This window comes from Peromyscus californicus, unplaced genomic scaffold (genome assembly GCF_007827085.1).
Source record: "Peromyscus californicus insignis strain IS unplaced genomic scaffold, ASM782708v3 Scaffold_19__1_contigs__length_69161282, whole genome shotgun sequence".
Classification (NCBI taxonomy): domain Eukaryota; kingdom Metazoa; phylum Chordata; class Mammalia; order Rodentia; family Cricetidae; genus Peromyscus; species Peromyscus californicus.
The window spans coordinates 28092633-28119406 of NW_026294491.1; the positions used below are offsets into that span (position 1 = coordinate 28092633).

Below are 26774 nucleotides of genomic sequence, written 5' to 3' on the forward strand. Positions count from 1 at the left end.
TGGCGGCTCACAACCATCTGTAACTCCAGTGCCAGGGGATCTGATGCCTTCTGGCCTCCTCAGGCACAGGCACACACGATACATAGACAAAGGCAAAACACCGAAACACATAAAAATAAACTTTAAAACTGTTTAAAGATTGAAGACAATTAGAGCTGGCAACATGGCTTCAGTGGGTAAAGGCACCTTGCCATCAAGCCCAAAGACTTAAATTCCATCCCTAGGCCCCACATGGTAGAAGAGAACCAACTCTAGCAAACTTTCCTTTGACTTCCACAAGTGCACTTAAACACACACACACACTCATGCCCACAAAATGAAATGAAATAAGATAATAAGTTTAAAGCATTAGCAAAAAACATAGAAACTGAAACCCCATAAACTGACAGCAGGAATATAGTCACTATAGAAAAGAGTTTGAGATTTCCTCAGAAAACACCAATTAACATATAGCCTAATAATTATTTCTTGGTGTACGCAAGGACTAAAATATTTTGACGTCATTGTCTGCTGTACTGTATGTATTGGGCAAAAGATACAAACAACCTAAGTGTCAATCAACAGTAAATAAATAAACAAAATGTGGCACACCTAAGATACATACATACTACTACTCAGCCATTAAAAAGGGGTAAGACTCTTTAACACCTGTTACAACATGGATGACCCTGAAAAGAGACTAAGTGAAATGAACTAGACACAAAAGGGCAAATACAATATCCCACAAACATGAAATAACAATAATGACCAAATTCATAAAATACAGGTCCCCAGGAGCACAGCAAAGAAGGGCCTGTGGCATTGTTTCTTACCGGGTACAGAACTTGCTTGGCATAATTTTTTTAAAAATCCAAAAGGTTTGGGAGTAAGGGCTTTGGTTAAACAACACACAGTGAATGTTAATGCCACAAAAGGGAACAATGAATGAAACTAGTTAAAATGACAAACTTTCTTGCAGCTGTTATTATCCAAGTTGGTCACTAACCAACCCAAACAATCTTAGATCAAAAAGCATTTTTAAAAAAATATGTTGGTAGCTGGGCATGGTGCACACACCTTCAATCCCAGCACTCAGGAGGATCTCTGAGTTCCAGGCCAGTCTGGTCTACATAGTCCCAGAACAGCCAGTGCTACATAATAGAGACCCTGCCTCGAAAACTAAACAAACAAAAAACATAGGAACTGAATACATAGAGACTTTTAGTAACATAATTTAACAACTACTTACATAGTGTTAAGTACTATTAGTTGAGTATGCCTTATCTGAAATGCTTGGCATTTTTAGATTTCAGGGTCTTTGGATTTGAGTTTTTGGGGTTTTGTTGTTATTGTTTTCAGATTTTTAAATATTTTCAAGCATATGAGATATCCTGGTGACAAGACTCAAGTCTAAATATAAATACAGTTGTTTAATGAAAACCTTATACACAGAAACCTGAAGGTACTTTCATTAGATAATTTTTGTGCTCTGGAATTTTGATCTTGACCCATCAAATTTCCCACTTGTGGCATACTAGTACTAAACGAACTAGAAATTTTTTAAGATCACTTTCGATTCTCATTTTGGGGGGTTAGATTTATTGAACTGAATTATTTAACCCGTTCAACTATCTAAGAAAAGATTTAAAGCAACAAAAAACTATTCCATTTATATAAGGGACTTGTACATCCATGAATTTTTGTATATATGATCATAAAAATCTTTAGAGACAACTCAATTTTTTAGAATTTTAAAAAATAGCTGAATTGAAGTCGGGCAGTGGTGGCGCACGCCTTTGATCCCAGCACTCGGAGGCACAGCCAGGTGGATCTCTGTGAGTTCAAGGCCAGCCTGGTCTACAGAGCGAGATCCAGGAGAGGCACCAAAACTACACAGAGAAACCCTGTCTCGAAAAACCAAAAAAAAAAAAAAAAAAAGCTGAATTGTACATCTGCAATAGATAAAATTGAGGCTCACTGTATTTCAAGCTTTGCCCTCAATGTTTAACATGAATCAAAACTACGTTTTTATTGATGAAGTCTACACCGTACCAAATTCAGACTTACAAATGGCAGAACTTGACTGTTCAAGCCCAGAAAAACTGACTCTAGATCCTCTGTACATCTCTCTCCACCGGCAAACACTCTTGAAGAATCCAAAATAAACATAACACAATAATGATTTCAAAATTAGAAGAAAAAAACCCCACAGAACATGTTTTGGGGAAACCGCTGGCAATGTTAACGCATAGCAATTACTGTCTGTAAGAAATTGTAAATTCCTGACCTTCTGCCTTTAAATTAAAAAAAAAAAAAAAAAACAACTTTAAGAGAGCCGAGAATAGCAGCTTCCAAAAGAGGTTTGGGGAAGGGAACGTAAAGAGTGGGGCACAGCAAGAGAAGACTCAAATTAAGGGCCTTCCGTGTGATCTGTGCTGACGCGCCCTAGCGAATGTGGCTGTTGGTCCGCTCCACGTCCACGGAGCCACCACCCACACAACGGTAAAAAGCCCACCGCCGAGCGGCGTCAACCTCCCGGGGAGACACGGCCTCCGTCGCAGGATCGAGCCATCCCGGAGACCCAAGGCGCCTGCCGGACGAGCCCCGAACAGCGCGCCCCAAGCCGGCCTCTCACGCCGAGACCGAGGAAACCAGGCCCGAGTGGGCCCCGCGGCCCGCCATGAAGAGGAAACGCAGGCGGCCGCGGTCCCCCACGCCTCCGGGGCTCAGCAGCGCCACGCCACGCCGCCCGCGGCCGCCTCCGCTCCCGCCGGAGCCGAGGCCGCCGGGAGCCATGACGCCGGCCCCGGCCGGACTTGCTCACCTCTCGGGGCGACGGGGCGGAGCCCTGCACCGAGGCGATGTACCGCTCCACCTCGGCCTTGCTGCGCCTCATCGCGCCGCCGACCGGGCTCCCCCGGAGCGGGAAGCCAGCTCGAGGGGCCTACAGCCGCGACTGTCTCCAGGAGGTGAAGCACCGAACACCGGTGACGCAGCTCCGTCGCGAGCGGGCGGGCGGGGGGGGGGGGCGGCGCGTGCGACCCGCGTCATCACTGGGCGCCACGCTGCGGCCTGACGCTCCTGTCCGCTGCCTCCCGCCTTCGGACCACGTTACCTTTTTTTTTTTTTTTCCCCTAAACGAATGTGACTAACTCCCAGAAAAAAAAAAAAATCTTTATATATTTCATTAGTGGTACGTCGTAAAGCGGACCCCAAATGGCAGTGCTGCTGACATTGCCCTCAGAATCCGACCTTTTTGGTGCTTCATGTAGTCAAAAGCTTGAAAGTTGATTTCCTTTAAACAGACAAAACTTCATCATTGCCCCTGGTTTCAGTAGAATAATGGTTAATACTGGATCATGACTTTATGCTTGGATACACCGGAGGTGAAATATTAGCGTTACGTGGTGAGATGCACTGTGCCCGAGGTAATTGACCGTTAGAGGCAGAGAAGGGAAGTGGCTTTCCTGACAAACAGAAACCAAGCATAATGAGGTTTCTGAAGAATGCTGAATTTAGGTTTCTGTTTCCCGGGAAAGAATCTGGGCAGCGGGCCATCTAAGACATTGTGAGCAGCACTGCCGTTTGGGGGGTCCTGTTTTGTGACTTAACAATTAGCAGAACAGATTGATTAGCATATATAATAATCTCTTCGTACTGGTGAGATGGCTCTGCAGTTGGGAGCGCTTGCTGCTCCTAGGAAGGGCCCAAGTTCAGCTCCCAGCTCCCGCATCTGGCTGCTGACAACCACCCCGAATTCCAGTTCCAACGAATCTGAATCTCTGACCTCGGAGGAATCCTAGCACACACACGTGCTCAGATACACACAAACATAAAAAAAAAAAAAAAAAAAAAAAAAAAAAAAAAAAAAAAAAAAGGTAATAGTCTCAAGATTGTGAATAAAGAATTGTAAATGAGTATGTAAATGTAAATGAGAAAAGAAACTGTGTCTGCAAAGACTGATTTAAACTGCCGTGATGCGGTGAGGTTAGAATGTTGCAGGTCTAAAGGATAGTTACCTTATTGTCAGGTCCAAAGTGTACCCCACCCCATCCCCAAAATGGGTTGACCCACTAACTCCAAAATTGAGTCTAGACCTAGGCTCGACCTGGGTTTTGTGGAGGTTGGATAGAAGCCAACATTCCTCAAGAGTTTGTGAAACAGGTTCCTACTGATCAAAAGGAGTCATTCCCCTTCCCTCTGGCAAAAAAGGGACATATGGTTATGCAGTTGGCATATGCCTGTGGCACCTATGGGTATATCAAACTCTATGCTACCCTCCAGGCTCCCTCGGGCCCTGCTCACAGTACTTGTTTACATTTCAAAGCCCCCATGCCCAGCATCCTGGCCCTTCTCTCCCCTCTCCTCCAGTTCTTAGGATCCCCTCCTCCCCAGACACCCACTCCCACACCTCCCTTCTCTCTGCTTTCCCAGAAACAGCCTCGTCTGTTAGATATAAACTTTACCTTTTGGGAGCTGGAGAGATGGCTCAGGGTTTAAGAATGCTGCCTGCTCTTCCAGAGGTCCTGAGTTCAATTCCCAGCAACCACATGGTGGCTCACAACCATCTATAATGAGATCTGGTGCCCTCTTCTGGTGTGCAGGCACACACGCATGCAGAATACTGCATATGTGATAAGTAAATCTAAAAAAAAACAAAAACAAAAAAACTTTACCTTTCCCACCCACAGCAGACATTTCAATTTCTTTACTGTGCCCCCTCTCCCCTTGCATACACCTATCATGGGCTAGGTTAGACCATAGCAGAGCCTCTTACCCACCTCTGTGTCAGAACTAGCATCCTCTAACTCTAGATAAAAACCCTTTGGAATCTATTAGCTTAGCATACTACTAGCTTCCACCAACCCCAAAGCCCAAAATGTCCTCAGATACCATCCTGGGCCTACAGAAAAGCTTCCCTCATCTTACTGTGACTCCTCTCTGGTATACCAGAATGTATTTGTAAGCTTGTGTGTGACTTTTTTATCCTGTGAAACTACAAAACTGCTTCATGTTGGAAGATGGAGTTTGGGGTTATCTAAATCTGGGTTCCTGGGTTATGGTCACTCAAAATGACTCCAAAATAAACTCTTATTCCCTTTAAGATGAGAGTTGTGTTTTTGTTGGTTGTTGCTGTTTTTACATTGACACTCTGTTTTCTAAACTTTTAAAAATATCTCCTTTGAGGCCTGTGAGATAGCCCAGTGGGTAAAGGCACTTGCCAGGCAGATGTGGGGAGCTGAGTTCTACCTCTTGAATTCATATAAAAGGGTGGAAAGACAGAACAAAATTATTCTGATCTCCACACATGTGCTATGACATGAGTGCCTAATTAATTACCTACACACACACACACACACACACACACACACACACACACACAAATAATAATTAATTAAAAATACTCTACTTTGGGAATTTGAATTGTAAAATCTGCTGGGCGGTGGTGGCGCATGCCTTTAATCCCAGCACTCGGGAGGCAGAGCCAGGTAGATCTCTGTGAGTTCGAGGCCAGCCTGGGCTACAGAGTGAGTTCCAAGAAAGGCACAAAGCAACACAGAGAAACCCTGTCTCGAAAAACCAGAATAAGAAAGGGGAAGGGAGAATGTGCTGGGAAGAAAAGTTGGAGGGGTATAGAAAGAAGATGGGTGATTTTGATCAAAAACACATTATTATATACAAGTATGAAATTGTCAAAGAATAAATTGAAGATTATTTTTAAATAGAAGTGATGCAGCAGTTAAGAGCACTTGATGCTCAATCATGGGGACTGGAGTTCAAATCTCAGCACCATACTTTCTCATGCCTGTAACCCCAGCTCGTGTTGGGTGGGGATACACAGGAAGATCTCTGGGGTTTGCTGGCTTCCCATGAAATCCAAGCCCCAGGTTCAGGGAGAGATAATGCCTCAAGGAAAAGGCAGAGAGTGATACAGGAGGACCCCATGCCCTCTTCTGGCCTCCGCCAACCTCAATAGGTTCATGCACCTGTACATACATAATTAATCACACAGAGAGACCAATCTGTGTGCTCGCGCACGCGCGCGCGCGCGCGCGCGCGCGCGCGCGCACACACACACACACACACACACACACACACACACACAAGTTGGGGCTGGAGAAATGGTTCAGTGGTTAAGAGCATTCACTGTTCTTGAAGAGGACCTGAGTTTGGTTTCCAACACCCATGTGGCAACTCACAACCTCCAATAACTCCAGGTCCAGGGGATCTGATGCTGTCTTCTGACCTCTGAGGGATCTTGCCTGTACATGGTATACATACATATCCTCAAGCATGCACTAATATATAAATAAATGAATTTTAAAAAAAACGTTTTAGAACTATATGGGATGTGAATAACAGAAAAGAAAACCATAATTCTGATAGTGAAGGTGTCTTGAATTGTTACTGGAATCTGAGAGCCTTAGTTGCCCACCACATTGTGAGATCTGTGATGTACGTGGACGTCATGAACCCTAGGTGACAAGTTAAACCATGAGGTTGGTTTGGAAATGTGTTACTTAAAATAGCCATGACTAAGAAGTAAGCACTTGCTGCCTTGGGCTCTTAGTATGTCACAAGAGCTCATGGACTTTCCCCAGTTACTGTGAGGATGACATTATATCAGTTCCTATGTCTGCATGAATTAGGAACGTTGGCATGTTTTACTTCACTTTGCACAATGCTTTTTGTAAGGCACTGTACTTCCTTTTGTATTATTAGGTTTTGGGGAGTTCTTTTTGCTTGTTTTTGGTTTTTGTTTTTTTTTTTGAGATTGGTTCTCACTGTATGGTCCTGGATGGCCTGAAACTCGATTTGTAGCCCAGGCTAGCCTTGAACTCACAGATACCTGTCTGCCTCTGCATCCCTGGTGCTGGAACTAAAGGTGTGCACCACCACACCCAGGCATTTTCATTATCCTTCACTGACCTGAAAGTAGGGATCTGGGACTTAGATTTATTCACTTTATGATGATGTGAAAGCGACACACATCCAATAGAAACATGATTTTTTTTTTCAAGACAGGTTTTCTATAGCTGTCCTAGAACTCACTGTGTATACCAGGCTGGCCTTGAACTCACAGAGATCTGCCTGCCTCTGCCTCCCTAGTGCTGGGATTAAAGGTATGCATCACCGCCGGGCCTCTAGGCATGTTTTTACAGAACAGATCCATTGTACATCTCATTGGTCCCCCACCAAGGGGAAGTCTTCAGAGTCTCAGATCATCCCAGGCTCTTGTGTGGGTATTTCATTTGGAGACCCCAATGAGATTCTACACTCTATACAGAACTCAGCCTCGCTCTGGGCCATGGGGAAGCTGCAGAAGAGGTGCCCCCTGAAGATGTTCAAGGGGTTCGTGTCTCCTGCTGAGGTCTGAAAAGACTGCTGTGTTCCTGGACAGGAATCTCAAGCTGATAAGAGTCCTTGTGGTTCCCCTGGGAGGTAAGTCTGGGCTCTGAATTCAGTTCTGGATAGTAGGAAGTACACTCTGGTTGAGTTTTCCCTAGGTTGCGAAGGTCATCCCTTACCGGAGGAGTCTCCCCTGTACTTTCTCTTTACATCGGAACACCGACTGTGAACGACCTGGTTGGCTACATTAGAACTCTTTGTAAAGTACAAGTGAGTCTTCCATAAAGATAAGTTCTATAAGATTAACTAAGTAAATAGGCTCAAGATAAAGGTCTGGGGGAGGATCTGGTGTGGCCTGGGACATACAGAGAGCACAAAGGTCACCAAGCTATTAACCACTTCAGCTCCTAGCCTTCTGGGCGGAAAACGGGTTGTATATTTCTCCCTGTGAGGAGACAACCTTGTGTGTTTAAGGTTTTTTTTTTGTTGTTGTTGTTGTTTTTTTGGTTCCCCTAGTGCTTATCTGTGAGCCTAAGGACCTCCTTCCTCATATACTCCTGGGCCGCCTCCGCTTCCCTGTCCTGCCTCCGCTTCCCTGTCCCCACTTCATGGGTCTCACTTGGAGCTGCCTCCTCTTCTTGTTGCCATCTTCAGTTTGGCCCCTTTAAAGAGGAGGAGACAACTCCCATCTCCTCACTTCCCCCCCTCCCCTTCCCACCTCTCAGCTCCCTGCTTATGATCTCGTGAAAGCTTGAAACTAGTCAATTCCCACTTCCCATCCTTCCCTCCTTCACCCGAAGGGCTCCTCCGGACAGTTGGGAGAGTGGACCTGAGGGCTGTGGGAGCCACAGTGCAGGCAGGAGCAGAGCGGCCCTTTCCCAAACTTCTTTGCCCCTGCGGAGACCCCAGGCATATTGCAGACTTGCCAGCCAATGCATCCAGGCCCCATCTCAGAGTGACCAAGGGCTATGTGACCGTTTTTTTTGTGTGTGCGAAGTTCCTTAGCTGCACTTGTTGGGCGGGGGACTGGAAAGAGAAGCTATGCAGGGTTGTGTGTGTGTGTGTGTGTGTGTGTGTGTGTGTGTGTGTGTGTGTGTGTGTGTGTGTGTGTGTTGGGGGGGTGTTGGGTTCTTTCTTTCAGTTCTCTAAGTCTGTTTCCTCCAACTGAGACAGGATAGTCCTTCTGTTCTCAGAACTCCTTTGCCCTATGCACACGTGGTCTGCCTGAGTTCTGCACCACCTGGATACCCTTGCTTTCTTTCTACTTCTCAGTTATAAAGACAGACAAAGTGTGGGGGAAAAATAACCCGATGCCACTATTTTCTGAGTGCCTTAGACGTCTGGTTTTCATTCTAATGGTCTCTAGGTTACAGGTACCTGTAAGTTTAAAAGAGCCAAATATATATAATTGGCCCACACAGGCGCCTAGATCTCCCTGCCTCATAGAATCATTCTCTCATCCTACAACTTGATGTCTTTATGAAAGGGTTATCTGCCCCCATATACACCCACCCACAAACTGGTTATGGATATACAGATGACTAGGTTCAGTCTTAGAGAAAAACAAATCCTGGCTGTTCTTGCAGAGGACCCGGGTTCACAACCATCTGTTACGCCAGTTCCAGGAGATCCAACACCCTCTTCTGGCCTCCAAGGGCACCAGGCATGCATGTGGTACACAGACATACATGCAAATAAAATACATGTACACATAAAATAAATAAGTACAAATTTAAAAAAAATAAAGAAAAATAAACTCCTTTAGGGTATGGGTAAGATTTTTTTTTAATTGTCATACGTTGTTTGAGCTCACTGAAAAGCTGGTTCTACGGATGGGATTTGGTCCACCCACTTCAGATCCAAGCATGTTTGACTCTAAGTTCCCTCTAAAGCCCCCATCCTGGGTCAGGCAGGCCCCCTGACTCTGTGACAGGGAGAAGGAGAACAGAACATCCTAGGAAAAGGCGTGTGCTTGAGAGCAGCTAAGAGGTAAACTATTTTCAATTAGGCTACTACTATTATTTATTTCATAGTGTAAAGGCGTCTATAATAAAACCAGCTAACGAGATGCTCATACACGGAAAGGATAAGAGGTGCCCTCTGCCTAAAAATTTTCAAAAATAACCCAGTATCATAGTCAGCTAAATTCTGTTAGTTTTTTGTTTTTGTTTTTGTTTTTCGAGACAGGGTTTCTCTGTGTAGCTTTGCGCCTTTCCTGGGACTCACTTGGTAGCCCAGGCTGGCCTCGAACTCACAGAGGTCCGCCTGGCTCTGCCTCCCGAGTGCTGGGATTAAAGGCGTGCGCCACCACCGCCCAGCTAAATTCTGTTAGATTTTATAACATCAACTTAATAAAAATGATAAAGCTGTATTACCCAGAAACTTACATGTCCTAATGGTTTGCCAGTGTGTTCACAGGGCATACTAATTTATTACATTACCTCACTGAATAATTGGGTCCAACCTTCTTTTATTAAGCCCACTTTGCATTTGACCATGCCCCTCAGCCAGCAAGTCTTCCATATCCTCACATAACGCCACTTCCCGAAGACAGCAAGGCCTGGTGCTTCCAGAGTGGAAGCAAGCGGAGTCACAAGCCCTTCATCATTGTTTCAGAGAGATTTGGAAACAGCGGCATAGGCTTTGGAGGTAGCTCTCACCCCCAGGCCCCAGAGAAAGTGAGACTTCTTGTAGATGGCACACGTTTTGTGGTAAATCCTCAGATTTTCACCGCTCATCCGGATACTATGTTGGGAAGAATGTTTGGACCAGGAAGAGAATACAGCTTCACAAGGCCCAGTGAAAAGGGGGAGTATGAGATTGCAGAAGGCCTCAGTGCCACGGTGTCCCGCCCAGTGCTGTATTATTACAAAGCTGGCATCATCAACTGTCCCGAGGGCATCTCTATCCCAGATCTGAGGGACACGTGTGACTATCTCTGCATTAACTTTGACTTCGACACTATCCGATGTCAAGACCTGAGTGCTTTACTTCATGAGCTGTCCAACGATGGTGCCCACAAGCAGTTTGATCACTACTTCGAGGAACTGATTCTGCCCATCGTGGTGGGTTGTGCCAAGAAAGGGGAGCGAGAGTGCCACATTGCTGTGCTGACAGATGAGGATTCTGTGGACTGGGATGAAGACCACCCCCCCACACACGCACGGGGGAAGAGTATTCCCAAATTCTCTACAGCTCCAAGCTCTACAGGTCCTTCAAGTATATCGAGAATCTAGATATTGCTAAAACAGTGTTAAAAAAAACGGAGCCTGAAGAACATTCACATTGGAATTGACGGCTACCCTACCTGTAAAGAAAAGATCAAGAGGAGACCTGGTGGGAGGTCTGAAGTGATCTACAATTACGTGCAATGCCCTTTATCCAGATGTCATGGGAAAAGGAGGAAGGAAAGAGTCACCATGTGTATTTCCAGTGGGTTCGCAGCAAATCCCTCACTAACTTGGGGGCTGCTGGAGAGGACGTCTTGAAAGACCAGGAGATAATAATGCACCACCCACCACACAGTGGATGAACTTGACTGCTTAAATGCTCCACTCTCTCAGATGGCTCCTAATGATTTCCAAGATTAGGGACAAAAGAGATCTGCCCTTACCAGAGCTCTTCTCTATGTGGGTACCCCCAACCTGGCTTCCCTGTCCTCCTGTGGGTCCTCACCCCAAGGAGATGCTTCCTCCTATTCCCATCCCCTCTCAGTTATTAACGTGCCCTTTTCTGAGTCTGCCTCTGGCCGGGTGGAGAAGCTCTCTGGTAAATAGGCGACCAGCTTAGCCAGTCCAGGTAAACAACCATTTTGAGTCTGGTGCTGTTGGTGGAGTCTTGTACAACTGCAGGAGAGGAAGTGGACTCCTGTCGCCTCATGGTTGGCACAGTGACCCACACCCTTTATGGCTGGTGGGTGGGTTTTGCATCAGACAAATGGCTTAATAACAAAAGGACCAAATGTCAAAGCAAACAGTCTGTGTGCTGGGGCAGGTGTGCTCCGCAGAGGAGGTGTGCCAGGGTGGATGAAAGGCAGTTCCTGGGTGCTGCACCCAGATGCCATCTGGATAGAATGGCTGAAAGGAACCCCCAAGAGCTGAGGCTCCTCAGCTCTGCTTTTCATTAGCACGGGAACAATGCGACACATGAGACAGGGCTGCAGCAGGAAGAGCCTTGACCCTTTGGTCTCAGGATTCCGAGCCCAAACTGATGCTTCATTTGGAAGCAAAACTTGGAAATTAGGTGGCAGAAAGACTCCAGATCAGGCCAGTGGGACAGCGAGGTGCTGTGGGTGTGGTGGGAAACCTGGTACCTTCCTGTGAGCTCCAGGGAGGAGGGTTGTGGTGAGCTGGATGGGAATCATCACCTGGGCAAGTGCCGCTCCAGAGTTCTCACACCAATACATTCACATTCTTTCTTTCTTTCTTTTTTTTTTTTTTAAGTAGCTCATAAGCTGCTCAAACATGGTAAGAAAATGATACTACTGTTCTCCTCAGGGTCAGGTCTAGGCCTTGTTATTTGGTTTGATCTGTTCACTCTTACATGTGTGGTAGACGGCAATCCAAATCAGTCCTCAGCCCCTTCCTCTGACATTTCCATGGCTGTTTGCGGAGTCAAGAGTCAGACAGCCGTGTGTCTGGGATTATTTTACTTCCTGGTAGAAGTTGACCTTTGAGTCGGTCCTCCACCCTGGACATTTTCCCATCATAGGTGGTGCATGTAAGCCGTGTCCTTCAAGTTCCTTAAAGAACATGGTTGGTTGTTGACGTCGGCTCCCACTAGGAACCGTTAGTATACTACTTGATGGCAGCAAAGTCAGGCTTGGGAAGCCCCTCTCCAGGACTGAAGAGCAAGAATGTTCTTAAAAGGGTGTTTTCTTTCTTTCTTTCTTTCTTTTTTTTTTTTTTTTTTTTTGGTTTTCCGAGACAGGGTTTCTCCGTGTAGCTTTGCGCCTTTCCTGGAACTCGCTTTGGAGACCAGGCTGGCCTCGGACTCACAGAGATCCACCTGGCTCTGCCTCCTGAGTGCTGGGATTAAAGGCGTGCGCCACCACCGCCCGGCGAAAAGGGTGTTTTCTGTGTTGTGTAGCATCACAGTGGGAGTTGGTGAGAGATCTTCCTTGCTCAGAAAAGAACTGAAGGGTAACTAAGCAGCTCCGGTCTTTGTGGGGATCCTTGGTGTCTTGGTGAGGCTGAATACGGGTTAAGGTTATCTGTGGCATCCAGAAGTTGCTTCTGGGAAGTTGATTGCCTCGTGTTTGAGGTCAGGTTTGGCCTTGACTCTGTTGGTGCTACATGGTTGCCCACTAGCAGCTGACTGGCCCAGGCACTCGTTCCGTGGTCCTTCCTCTGTGCTAATCAATGGCCACTGGAGTGTGATTGTGTGTGTGTGTGTGTGTGTGTGTGTGCAGTGTTGAGGTGTGAGCACAGTCCTTGTCCTTTGGAGTTGGTCACAGACTTTTATGAACTAGGTCTTACCCTGCACCCCAAATAAGTCAATGTGCTGTGGCTCCAGCCCCTGGGGTTTGAGTAGGAGGCAGATCTAGGCTGATCGGGGATTGGATGACAGTGACTAAAGGCTGGGACTCAGGCTTGTGGAGAGGAGGCTTCTTTAGCACCCTCAGCCCCATCCCCGAACCCCCTTACCTAAATTTCACTGTCACTGTAGTTTGGTGCCTCCCCTCAGTCTCCCCTGCTGTTCCCAGAGTTGGGACATTCTTCAGTGGTCCTTGCAGGATCAAGGGCTGGGGCACAGTTGTCGTCTTTGGAGTTGGCTACTGGCTATATGTGTGAGAGGACTTCTCTAATAAAAGGATGGATTTGGGGCTCATGTGTCTTTTGTAAGTGCCTGAATACGTAGTAAGCTGGGCTGTGCACAGACATGGTCACATGAGACAAGTGACTTTCCCCGGAGACTCAGAGCATCTTAGCAAGACAAAAGATAACCCGAACTTGAGGCTTGACTGTTCAGCATGTCCTTGTAGCCTGTGTAGTTGATGAGAAACACCTGCCAGTAAGGAGTTGGAGAACGGGGACACAGTTATTAGAATGTCAAAAATGACATGGCTCTCCTTGGTGGGAAAAGGTGACGGCAGAAGTCAAAGAAGACTGAAGAGATTGGGTACAGTCGCCAAAGTCACTTAACCCGCCCCTCAGGAGAGTGTGCAGGAGGGGGCATCCTCTCAGTCAGAGGATGTGTCTTAGGGAGAAGGAGTGTTCAGAGCACAGGCTTCAACCCAAACTGTGTGCTGAGCGGTTTTTTTTTGTTTTTTGTTTTTTGTTTTTTTTGTTATTTTGTCTTTTGTTTTGTTTTTTTTTCCGGAGCTGAGGACCGAACCCAGGGTTTTGCACTTGCTAGGCAAGCCCTCTACCACTGAGCTAAATCCCCAACCCCCAGAGTTGATTTTTTAAGTTTAGTGCTGCACTCGCTGCCACCTGCTGCCACCAGCAGCTTCTGAGGCAGGTGCAGGGAGCACAGCAGGACATGCCACCTTCCCAGGAGGCAGAGTCACGTTTGTGTCTGGATGGGATCAGTTCCGAGAAAATTACATTTTCTCCCAATGGCAAAAATGCCTGTAGGTTTTGCCTCTTACTCTGTATTGACTTTTGATGTTGCACTTGTTCACCCACCAGTGTTTACGGATCCTGTGTATGGGATGCTTTTTCTATAATAAAGTATTTTTTTATATTTATTTATTTATTTTTCTGGAGCTGAGGACCGAACCCAGGGCCTTGTGCTTGCTAGGCAAGCACTCTACCACTGAACTAAATCTCCAACCCCATAAAGTATTTTTAAAAATGTATTCTTTAATCTTTTATTTTTATGTGGAACAGTGTTCTGCCTGCATGTGTGTCTGTGTACCACAGTGTTGTTGGGGACCAGAAATGGCTGTCGGATCTCCCATGACTGCAGTTACAGATGCTGGGATTTGAACTCAGATCCTCTGGATGAGCAGTCAGTGCTCTTAACCAGTGAGCCATCTCTCCAGCTCCAATAAAGTATTTTTATTTGTTAAAACAAACAAACAACAACAACAACAAAAACCCCACAGATGCTGCTGCACAGTATCTTCTAGGTCGAACAACTGCCATCTTCGACTCTTGCTGCGTCTGCTCAAAGCAGTCACCCCTGGGCTTGCTAATGGCGGTATGCCTCTAAGTGGGAGGGGTCATGGAACCCTCACAGAAGTCACCGGACACGCCTCCCAGCAATAAGGCCCTAATGACATAAAGCTTCAAGGTTTTCTGGAGAAAGGAAATGAGGATATACAGGCCAAAAGCTAAAAACAGGGGTACGGGGTCACTTATGCAGCTATGGGAAAGCTGCTATACATGCTGGGAAAAGCCTCAATGAAAACAGATATCGCTTGCCTAACACTCCCCCCACATTAGAAAAAATTTCCTACAGCAAATAGAAACTATTTATTAATGTTATTATGTCTCGTGGTAAGCCAGACCAGGAAAACCTCCTCCTTATCTATAAAAAAGATGTATTGCTCCCCATGTCTCACACGGCAGGGGGATGGATCTCTTGCCCTGTGGAAGATCTTAAGTGTTAGCACCCACTCTCAAGCAAGGACAAGGCGAAGAGCAATGACAGCCCTCGGTGTCTCCCAAATGGACATATGTGGATGCCGTGAATAGGGAACCTTGTACATACCTGACAACTGGTATGGGACCTGCACGCTAGTACACTTGGCCATGCCTTCTAGCCTGGCTTTCAATTCTCCTCTTAGCAAAAGCTAATTCCAGGGCTGAGAGGCAACTGATTACTTGATTCTGTAAAAAGTTCCCAAGAGAGTGTTAAATAAATAAGAGAGAGGCTCTGCTGTGGGGCCAGTCAGCACAACAGGCTTAGCCCTGGGCACTCAATTAAACACTAGGTCACAGGTGTCACCCCGTGGATCCAACACACTCAGGGGAAAAGAATCCACTACCACCTGAGGAGGAAGAGCCCTTCCAGTCACCTTCCAGAAATGATGGGGACCAGCTCTTCAACCCTGCTCCCATTACAAATCTGGAAGCCAATGGATCTACACACACACACACACACACACACACACACACACACACACACACACACACACACACCACAGTCAAAGCTTGAGGAATGCATAGTAGACATTTGGAGATAGGGATCACCATGTCCCTGCTTCCTTATGGACTCATGGTAATAATAATGCTTCCTATACAGTTAGCCCCAATGGCTACCCAGGGCTGGACTCTGACAAACAAAATTTGTTTTTACTAGTTCTGCTGCTTCTAAAAATTATATATATATAATTGTCTGATGTCTTTAGTGAGTTATGCCTGACTATGCATCCAAATAACAAAATAACAGCTGGTCCTTATAAATGACATATTTTCCTAAAAATCAATTTCTGATTCTAAGGCTGGTTTGATCGCAATTATAGGTGACCACCTTACTTATGGGTCTCCCAGGTCTTCATGTCCCTCTTTTCTAGGTTTAATGTCAGGCCCTGCTTAACTAACTGGTTGTTAAATGTGGCCAAACAATGAACAGCCTCTGTTAAATTTATGTACCTGAGGACACAATACAACCCCTTTTATAACAAGTTTGACTTTCCCTAAGACCAGTGGGGAATGAACTGCCCCAGAAATAACTCCATAATGTTCTAGTCTTCCCCAGCTGCTCCCCGGCCGCTGAGCACATCCTACAGAGCCCAGCAGAATATTCTCAGGCAGCTGCACCTGCAGCTTCTGAAGGTCCATTGTTTTACAACATTCAACAGATGGTTTTAATCAACTGAACTGAAAATGCCAAAACTTCTTGCTCCTCCCCCCCAACTCTGGTGCGATGTGATTGTGGGGTTTGGCTTTATAAACCCTACCCTGCTTCACTTCAGGGCAAGTGTTCTTTATGGCAGGAGCCTGCTCTTATTTGTAGGCTTGAAAAAAGCACTCTGAAATGGCCTTTTATATTCATGGAGGTCTGCAATCTACTCCTGTGGGTATTTCATAGGCCCACAGGGGAAGGCCTGGCCTCTCCTGTGAATCAATTTACATCCAACACCGAGGAGAGGGAAATCCAAGTGAAAGCTTCAGAAATAAATAGATATTAACTGGAAAGCAGCCTAATTTGGAAGCAGTATAAATAGTTTTCAAAGTAATGACATCTTTTCTCAACATACACTTTTTTGGGTTCATTAGGATGCTGAACATTGTGTGACAAAAGGATACCCTTTTAGTATGTTGTTCTTTTTTAAATCTCTTGATTCTTTCTTTCTTCTTTCTTTCTCTCTCTCTCTCTCTCTCTCTCTCTCTCTCTCTCTCTCTCTCTCTCTCTTTCTTTCTTATTTTTTAAAGATTTACTTACTATGTATACAGTGTTCTGTCTGCATGTATGCCTGCAGGCCAGAAGAGGGCACCAGATCTCACTACAGTCATATGGTTACTGGGAACTGAACTCAGGACCTCTGGAAGAGCAGCCAGCGCTCTTAACCTCTGAGCCATCTCTGCAACTCCCCCTCACTCTGTAGATCAGACTGTCCCTGCCTCCCAAGTGCTGGGATTAAAGGCGTGTGTCACCACTGCTTGGCTGAAAAAACTTTTTTCACCCTTGTGCTACACACTGAACCAGGGCCTTCTCAGGCCTGGTCAAGCTGGTGCTTAACCACTAGGCTAACCTCCCAACACCATAACAGAACTATAGTACCAAAGGATTAAGTAACTTTCCACTTGGTGAATGTCAACATCCTTTTTTTTTTTTTTTTTTTTTTTTTTTTGGTTTTCCCGGAACTCACTTGGTAGCCCAGGCTGGCCTCGAACTCACAGAAATCCGCCTGCCTCTGCCTGCTGAGTGCTGGGATTAAAGGCCTGCGCCACCATTGCCGACTGAATGTCAACATCTTTACTGTGAAGTGCAACCAGCTTCTGGCAGGGTGACTGTCTCATTGAGTTTTACTTTCAGCTCTAACTCTGAACTTGTACTAACTGAGATGGAAACTCATTTTGCTTACTATGGCTCTATCTCTGGGGAAATGCTTGTCAACAGTTGTGGCATCACTAATGGAGGACAGACATTTAAACCATTTACCAGTTTACGTGCAAAACATCACCTACCATTTCCACTATTACAGCTCAGCATCTATTTTGGCAATCTAAAACCCATTAGCTGTGTAGAGTCCCTCCTGCTTCTTCCTCTGCCTCCAGAGTGCTGGGATTAAAGGTGAGTCATTTTAAATTATTCCTTTTTTAAAAAAATGTGCATTGGTGTTTTGTCTACATGTATGTCTGTGTAAGGGCATCAGATTCCCTGGAACTGGACTTACAGACAGTTGTGAGCTACCATGTGGGTTCTGAGAATTGAACCTGGGTCTGGGTCCTCTGGGAGAGCAGCCATCACTCCAGGCCCGACAGTTCATTAAAAAAAAAAATCAGAAAACATTTCGTGTGTGTGTGTGTGTGTGTGTGTGTGTGTGTGTGTGTGTGTGCACGTGGTGTGTGCCAGTGCTCATATGAAGGTCAGAGGAAAACTTGCCAAGGTCATCATGTAGGCCTCAGGGATCAAACTCAGGTCGTCAGGCTGGTGGCAAGTACCTTTACCCACTGAGTCATCTCACAGGTCCTATCCTCCTCTTTAAAATAAGCCTTGTTGTCCAAATAGGACTTACTTGGAGCCTGCTTTTGATATGGATTATATGGATTTCCCAAGTATATGTATGTTTAAAGGAAGGGATAGAATTTGTGTTTTTAGACGGAAATAAATTTGAGTCAGCATCTGTTATATTCTGTTCAAAAATTGAGTAATTAAGGTGGGTGCAGTGCACATCTTTAATACCAGCACTCAGTACCACACAGTGAGACCCTGTCTCAAACACAACAAAACACAAAAAAACTGAATAATTTCCTGAACATTTAAAAATGCTATAGCTGTCTTGCATTATAAACTATTTTAAAAGATTTTTAAAAGATTTATTTATTATGTATACAGTGTGCCTGCAGGCCAGAAGAGGATACCAGATCTCATTACAGGTGGTTGTGAGTCACCACATGGGTGATGGGAATTGAACTCAGGTCCTCTGGAAGAGCAGCCAATGCTCTTAATCACTGAGCCACCTCTCCAGCCCTAACTAAAATATTTTAAATCATTACATCTTGGAGGTAATTAAGTCTCATATAGAGCCTCTGAACTTAACATGTTCTACTGTTCTGAAAAGATAAAGTAACTAGAAAACATTGATCAAGGCACTTTGTGCAATTAAGAGTGCATATTCTGAGCAGCTAAATGCCAGTTCCACAGCACTGGCCTCTGGCCTGTCAGTCATCTCAGACCTTGCCCCTTCACTCCAGTAACTGTAATGCTCCTTCCTGGACAGCCTTTCCTGCCAAGGCTTCAGGTTCTGCTCTTCAGTAACTGTTACCTGACATCAGTTCACATTGTATTATTACAAAAACAGTTTTTTGTTTTTTTTTTTTGTTTTCGAGACAGGGTTTCTCTGTATAGTTTTGGAGCCTGTCCTGAATCTCACTCTGTAGACTAGGCTGGCCTCGAACTCACAGAGATCTGCCTGACTCTGCCTTCCCGAGTGCTGGGATTAAAGACGTGTGCCACCACCGCCCGTGAGTCAGGTATATCAGGGCATTTGTAGTTCCAGGGTCTCAGTCCAGGCAGTAAACAGGACTGTTTGAACCTAGGATTTCAAAGTCAGCTTGGGTGATACAGGTGACCTCATTACAAAACAAACAAAAATGGCACAGACCATAGTCAGGATATTGTCTCCACTTGCCTGTTGTACTTAACCTCTGTCCTCTGTTTTAAAACAGGTTATTGCCGGGCGGTGGTGGCGCACGCCTTTAATCCCAGCACTCGGGCAGAGGCAGGTGGATCTCTGTGAGTTTGAGGCAAGCCTGGTCTCCAAAGTGAGATCCAGGAAAGGCGCAAAGCTACACCAAGAAACTGTCTCGGAAAAAGAAAAAAACAAAAAACAATAAACAAACAGGTTATCATGCCTGTATTGTCTAGACTGCCCGGGGAACTGCTCATTCTGGAAGTGGGTGGCACTGCCAGGGACAGAGGACAAGTCTCATGGTATCTCTCCACAGCGGGGTGATGAATTTTGGAGTGGGGCGATGAGGGGGCAGCTGGACTGTCTGTAGTTAACTTGTTAGCTTGGGAGTCTAGGTGGATGCTGGCGTAGGAGATGGCGTAAATGGAGGGTATGGGAGGTTCACTGCTGGCTTCCTTGCTAGCAAGCTCCTGTTTCTCAGACCATCCAGCTTCTAGGAAGTCTCCCCTTTCCAGCAGTCCTGCCACTGTGCCTGATCTATTACAACTGCCCTATGGAGGCATCTGCCCAGTCATCTTAGAGGGAGGGAGAGGAATGCATGGCTCAACTCAAGAGCCCTAGGGATCTCCCAAGTTTAGCAAATTTAAAGCAGTCTTGCCAAGGAAAGTTTGAATACTGGAAGAGAAATGCCCTGGCTGTGGGCATCTTCCTAACATGCATGGTGCAGGTGGCTAGATTTTATATTCAGATATATGTCAAGACATTTAAAAAAAAAAGGGGGGGGAGCCAGGTGGTGGTGGTGCATGCCTTTAATCCCAGCACTCGGGAGGCAGAGGCAGGCGGATCTCTGTGAGTTTGAGGCCAGCCTGGTCTACAGAGCAAGATCCAGGACAGGTACCAAAACAACACAGAGAAACTCTGTCTCAAAAAAAAAAAAAAAAACCAAACAAAAAACAAAACCAAAAGAATAAATAAAACAAAATGGGGGGCTGGAGAAATGGCTCAGTGATTAAGAGCATGTATTGCTCTTACAGCTGTGTCCTGGGTTCAGTTCCCAGAAGCCAACTGGTGGCTCACAGCCATCCAGTTCCTAGGGTGTTATATGGTAACTCCTTTTCAGGAGCCAGTGATACACATGATGTCAATATAAACATACAGTCAAAACACTCATACACATAAAATAATAAAAAAAAGACATGAAAAATATCAGTTCAGTGGCAGATTGCTTACCGAGTGTCATGGTTTGAGTACTATCTCCACAGGGCACCAGTGGGTGGGTCTTAGGGGTTATAGTCTAGACCCGATTCCAGCTGAGGCTTCTACTTCTTGATCCGCTCAGATGTGAGCAAGCTGACTCATGCTTCCTCCTGACCAGAGAGCCTTCATCCCACAGATGTGAGCAAGCTGACTCATGCTTCCTCCTGACCAGAGAGCCTTCATCCCACAGATGTGAGCAAGCTGACTCATGCTTCCTCCTGACCAGAGAGCCTTCATCCCTTAAATTGCTCATTGTCAGGCATTTGGTCAATGTGAAAATGAATTGGTACATTTAGCAAACACAAGGCCAGGCCTGGGATGGGTTCCCAGAACTGAAAAATATTAGCGTTTATTCTGACATCCAACACTTTCTGTGGCACTGTGGAATGTTATCCTTGGAGTAAAACGTCAAGTACCATCTTAATCATAGCTGCTGATTACCCGCAAGAGGCCCTGAAGAAGACAGGCTGCTGTTTCCTCACAGAAGGCCTGTGGGGGAGGTCATTAGGCCTTACCCGAGATATCAGCACAGTGCACCCCCAGATGCACGTGATTCTACCCCAGTGGCACGTGATTCTGAGGCGCTAGAGTATACAGGAGGAAAGGTAACTGAGGGTAGAGCTCCATTTCTGCAGCTTTGGGGAAGCTCTCCCACTGCTGAAGCACAACTTTGCTGTGATACAGCTGTTGTGGAGTTACCCACACTCCTGTAAGGCGCCTTCACCCATGCTCCTGGAAAGCATCCACTCAAGTCACCAAGTCAGCAAGCTACTAGGGTAGGATGGTTCTCTGAGATGAGCAGACATTTATCCACGTTGCCCCAGGAAAAGTTAATATAAAAGGTGCAAAAAAAATAATTGTGATAGGGATGCTGAAGTGTAGCTCTTCACAGTTGATGGATTCTGGTTGGGGGGTGGGGAGGACTGGTTTTCTTTAAGGGGCTGCCCACTGGGAGTTTGATCATGATCCTGTGAGTATATGGGCAACACAAATTGGATTTGGTATTTTGGTTTTATTTTTTCCCTCTTTTGTTTTGGGGGAGGTCACAAGGGTGGGGAGTGGACCTGGGAGAACTGGGAAGAAAATGTGATCAGGGTGCATGATGTGAAATGTCCAAATAATCAATAAAAATATGTTATGTATATAAAAAGATTATTACCCCCCCAAAAAAAGGTGCTAAAACTTGTCATATAAACAATACCCAGGACATTTTCTTTTATTCACATATATGAGTGTTTCTACTATATTACATTAAATATTTGAGTCTTCAAAAAGAGGTCAAACTAAATGACACATAACACATTATGAATAATTATGAACATTTATTAAGCACCAAAGGTATACAGCAATGGTTGGTACATAAAAAGCACAGTTATTGATATAATTTCCTGCCATTAAGCTTATAATCTAAAATAAAATACAAGAATATTGTCAGCCTACATCAAAGTTTCCTAAACTTGGAATTGGCTACTTTGGCAAATGGATGAGGCAAAATGACCTATTTCAGGCAAAGTGTTAATAAGGCTTTGAACATGACACAAAAATATTTTATGTGTATCCGTTTTCCCCATTACATTAGGATAACTAAGGACAAAAAGAGCACTTAGAAATTTGATGAGCACAAAGAATTATTTCAGATCGCCCCTAAAATTCAAACAGAGATGTTCACTGGCAATGCCAGCAGCCAGCAAAACCCAACAACAAACAGGAACTAGACCAACTCTTTGTCTTTGCTCCACTTAAACCTCCCCATCTTCTTCCACACTAAGGGCTCTAATGACACCCACCACAGAGAGAAGCACCTTCTCTTGATTATGTATCATATAATTACCAAGTCAAACTTGCAGGAAGAGTCCTGTCTGAAGCAGACTGAGCAAAGATGGCAGTGGGGACTTTGGCTATGCGATGACACGTAAGACGTGTAAGCAGAGGCTCAGGCCATACATCTCCAAAGCGATGAGGGAAGCATGTGCACGCGTGCTTTTCTGCTCCCCGTTTCTAGTGAGGTACCTAAGAACTTAGCATTGAGACCCTAGACTACAAATTCTACTTGCCTAAGTGCATGGATAATACTTCATAAATACTTTTAAGGTGTTCACTGCTTGTCATCATTAGCTGGCAAAGGCACACTGAAGATATTTTGGTTCTTATTGTCAAACACAATTTTAAACTGCTAAACAAACACAAAGCATGTATTGTTTTTAATCACTTAGTTTTCTTAATCACAAAAGAATATTAAAAAATAAAAGAACTGGTTACAAGTTAGTTATCTGAAAACAGAAATTCTATAATGTGCACAACCAAGTATTTGAAAAAAGTCATGATTACAAACATTTGAATGGCAGAGTAATAGCATCCTGAGATACACTTTTTTGTATATATGTGTGAGTATATATTTCTGAATGTGTGCATAAGTGTGTGTATGTGGAGACCAGATGTCCATCTTGGGGTGTCTGTCAGTCCTCAGGAACCATCCACTTTGCTTCTTTTGAGACAGATATTCCCCTTGGATCTGGGGCTCACCAGTTAGGCTGGGTTGGCTACCCAGTGAGTCCAGAAATCTGTTCACCTCCAGGTTCAAACTCAGGTCCTCAGGCTGGTATGACAAGTACTTTACCAACTGAGCTCTTTCCTAGGCCCCTGAGATAGCCTTTATGGCAAAGCAATATACTAGTGTTTTTGTTTGTGGGGATGTCTTGGGGGACAGCATCACAGACTGTAACCTAGGATTGGACTCCAAATCATATCAACCTTCCTGCTTTAGCTCCCAAGTGCTGAGACTACAATGTGAGTCACTATACCCAGCAATGTTGGCTATATATATCTTGGTAACTTAGAAAAAAAAGGCAACACGTTAGCAGCAGAAACATTTTTAAAATGCTCATACTGTTGCATATTGAGTTTATTAAAAAAAAAAATGGTCCAGACATTTCAGGATAAAAATTTTTATGAAATAGAACTGATTTTTACCTAAAGTTAATATTCTTACTACCTTCTTTCAATCTAAAAGTATCATTTATAACTTTTTACTATCTTATAGTAGATAAAACCCAATTATGACATTTGAAATGAAAAAACCTAAAACATATATCACCATCATCCTAATAAGAGGACAGGGATTAATTTCCATATCTCAGTCCAAGTATTTTTATTTGGTATTATATGAAACATCTAGAATTCTTGATTAGGGAATGAAGTTTTCTTTTCTCTATTTTTTTTTTTTTTTTTTTTGTTTTGAGACAGGGTTTCTCTGTGTAGTTTTGGTGCCTGTCCTAGATCTCACTCTGTAGATCAGGCTGGCCTAGAACTCACAGAGATCTGCCTTGGCTCTGCCTCCCCAGAGCTGGAATTAAAGGCGTGCGCCACTGCTGCCTGGCGGGAATGCAGTTTTCTAAGGCAAGGCAAGTTAGATTATGTCTGAAACATAAATATTAGCACACAGGTAATATGACCTACACAGTCACTTTTTTTGAAACAATGTTTCAATATGCAGCCTTAGCTGGCCTAGGACTCCCAAGAGATCTGTCAATATGACCTACACAGTCACTTTTTTTGAAACAATGTTTCAATATGCAGCCTTAGCTGGCCTAGGACTCCAAGAGATCTGTAAGAGATCTGTCCGCCTCTGCATCCAGAGTGCAGGGATTAAAGACCAGGGCTGCCATCCCTGGCTCACACCCACTTTTCAAAGTATACATTCCAAGATGCATAATATTTCATCTCATGTCCTATTTGAATACTATATATTTTACATTAAGCTTAAAAGCATAATTGTGTAATATATTTTTTAAATGCTTCATTTTCCCAATATCACAAAGTGTGCAGTATTTTCAAGATAACTGGCATAGTTTTTTTGTTTGTTTTGCTCAAGACTGTAAAAGACATACTAGTAGCTACAGCAACTTTATTAAGTAACTGTATGAAGAAAAAAGTTCATAAGAACAAAATAGAAAACTAAGCATAGTGATTTAACAAAAATTCAAGTCATTCTGAAACATTTTTGCTTCTTAGTAATATGCATGTTCCTTTTACAACACTAGCTGGATAAATACACTAAGACTGCATAGGAATTATTTTGGTAGTTTACTTATCTTTCTTATATCCTTCTCCAGTATATGAGTGAGAAATTATTTTCTTATGATATAAAATAAAGTCTGGAGTCTTTTAAAATCTGAGTCATGTAAAAGCTCACTCTATAAATCCCAGTCAAAGTATTTATTTTTATTTGGTATTATATAGCATTCCTGATTAGGGAGTGCAGTTTTCTAAGGCAAGCAAGGCAAGTTAGATTAGGTATGAAGCATAGGTATCAGCACACAGGTAATATGACGTACACAGCCACTTTTCTTTCTTTGAAACAAGGTTTCAATATGCAGCTGTGGCTGGCCTAGGACTGTGGAGGAAGTGGGTTCTCTTTCCACAGGGACCCAGCGTTGATTTGCAGAGCACAGTGCTTAATGTTGAAGAGTTAAATTTATTGTTTGGAGGACAAGGCTTAATCAAAATTACCCTTTAACATGTTTTTTTTTTTCTTTTCTTTTCTTTCCTCTTTTTTTTTTTTAAACAGTTCACAGACTGCTAAGGCTAAAGTCTTGATTTCATCTGTGTTTTACATCAGAGTAGATATGTTTTCTTTTTAAATCAGAAAAGGGAAGTGAAGAAAAGCATTCTCTCTAATGCTTTGATCCACCTTTAGGTAAGGGTGGGTCAACTTAAGTACTATTGGTTAGAAGACAGAACAGAACAGAACACACCAACCAGAAGTTACTTCCTCCCTAAAGTCTCAGCCAGTTTCTTAAGTCTTTTCTTCAGTTCCAGTGGGAATTTCTCATAGCACTTCTTACAGACTGGCTTCATGTCAAACTCCACAAATTTATTCCTAAAGATAATTAAAAAGAAATTAGTGGAAATATATCAAGCGCGCGCACACACACACACACACACACACGAGATAATGTGACATAAATTCACTAAACTATATATAAACAAAGACACCAATATAACATACAATATAAAATATCTACATTCACGTCAGTAAAGAACTGTAATTCTTTTTTTTTTTTTTTTTTTGGTTTTTCGAGACAGGGTTTCTCTGTGTAGCTTTGCGCCTTTCTTGGAACTCGCTTTGGAGACCAGGCTGGCCTCGAACTCACAGAGATCCGCCTGGCTCTGCCTCCCGAGTGCTGGGATTAAAGGCGTGCACCACCACCGCCCGGCTAAAGAACTGTAATTCTAATCTCAGTTCTTTTTATGATAAATGTATAGAATGATTGGTAAGCCGGGCAGTGGTGGTACACGCCTTTAATCCCAGTACTTGGGAGACAGAGGCAGGCAGATCTCTGTGAGTTCAAGGCCAGCCTGGTCTACAAAGAGAGTTCCAGAGCAGCAAGGGCTACACAAAGAAAGCCTGTCTCAAAGAAACAAACAAACAACAACAACAACAAAAAAAAACAAAAGAAAAAAAATAAAAAAGAATGATTGGTATCAGTTAAAAAAATATACTTATATAATGGTTCTGTACAGCTATATTTAGAACATGAAATGTTTATTAAATCTTATGTATATAATTTAGATAAAGTCAATCAAATTTAATTTTTTATATTTATTTATGTGTATGAGTATTTTGCTTGCACATGTGTCTGTGCACTACCTGGTGTTCATGGAGGTCAGAAGAGGGTGTTGGATCTCTGGGACTGGACTTAGAGATGGTTGTGAGCTGCCATGCCTGTGCTTAGAAATGAACCTGGGTCCTCTGAAAGAGCAGCAAGTGCTCTTAACCACTGAGCTGTCTCTTCAGCCCAAGTATAGTCAATCACATTTTAAAGTATGAGGCTAATGCTTTCTTCTTGTCTGCCTCCTACCTGATAGTTGGTGGAGACAGTATCACTCTGGAGCCCAGGCTGGCCTAGAACTCATGGTGGGTTTTCCGTCTTAGCCTCCCGAATGTTGGGACTGGAAGTGTGAACCATCATGCCTGTCACCAATTCATTTATTCCAACAGTAAGTTTATTTAAAGCAAAGAACTAGTTTTTATAATGTGAGTGACTTACTGTTTGAAAGTAAAAAGATATTACTATTTAGTATTTTAAATTAGGCAGCTGTATGGTTTCATTTTCCTATACAGATTATTTTCCTTCTATCTCCTAATTTAAAAAATTACCTTAAATTGTTAAAAAAAAAAAAAAAAAAGAGCTTAAATCCTAATAGGTTATTTTAGCTATTGGGACAAAACGGCTGCTATCATTCTTGAACAGTAAGGTAACTGCAGCACCACCGTAAGGATCCCTTAAGTGGTAAGTTCAGTGGAAAACCTGATTCTTCTTTTAAAGCTAGACCACCACATAGTATCACTCTACTTGTGAACAGCTCTGGAGAAAACAACTCTTAGATGGTCTTCATCTCCAGTGCACCCACATAGCAATTGCAGGAGCTTCTTATT

At 44.0% G+C, this 26774-nt stretch overlaps 2 protein-coding genes and 1 pseudogene across 5 annotated transcripts in view; 1 reads left to right on the forward strand and 2 right to left on the reverse strand.

Moving 5' to 3' along the window:
- LOC128114745 (E3 SUMO-protein ligase RanBP2-like) overlaps positions 1-2990 on the reverse strand; it is a 54770-nt gene extending 51780 nt beyond the window's left edge. Inside the window, 1 exon segment of the mRNA XM_052744956.1 lies at positions 2804-2990. Coding sequence (XP_052600916.1) covers positions 2804-2875 — 72 coding nt within the window. The 5' untranslated portion in view covers positions 2876-2990.
- A 4298-nt stretch (positions 2991-7288) lies between these two features.
- LOC128114648 (BTB/POZ domain-containing protein KCTD20-like) lies at positions 7289-10919 on the forward strand (annotated as a pseudogene).
- A 10718-nt stretch (positions 10920-21637) lies between these two features.
- The window catches only part of Lims1 (LIM zinc finger domain containing 1), a 110448-nt gene continuing 105311 nt past the window's right edge, over positions 21638-26774 (reverse strand). For 3 of the 4 annotated variants that reach the window (XM_052744963.1, XM_052744964.1, XM_052744960.1), the window contains one exon: positions 25102-25214. Coding sequence is in view for 1 of the 4 variants with exons in the window: in XM_052744962.1 (XP_052600922.1) it covers positions 25100-25214 (115 nt within the window). In the remaining 3 variants the exon portion in view is untranslated. Of the gene's footprint in view, positions 25215-26774 lie in introns of all 4 variants that reach the window. The other variant, XM_052744962.1, reaches the window with a different exon arrangement.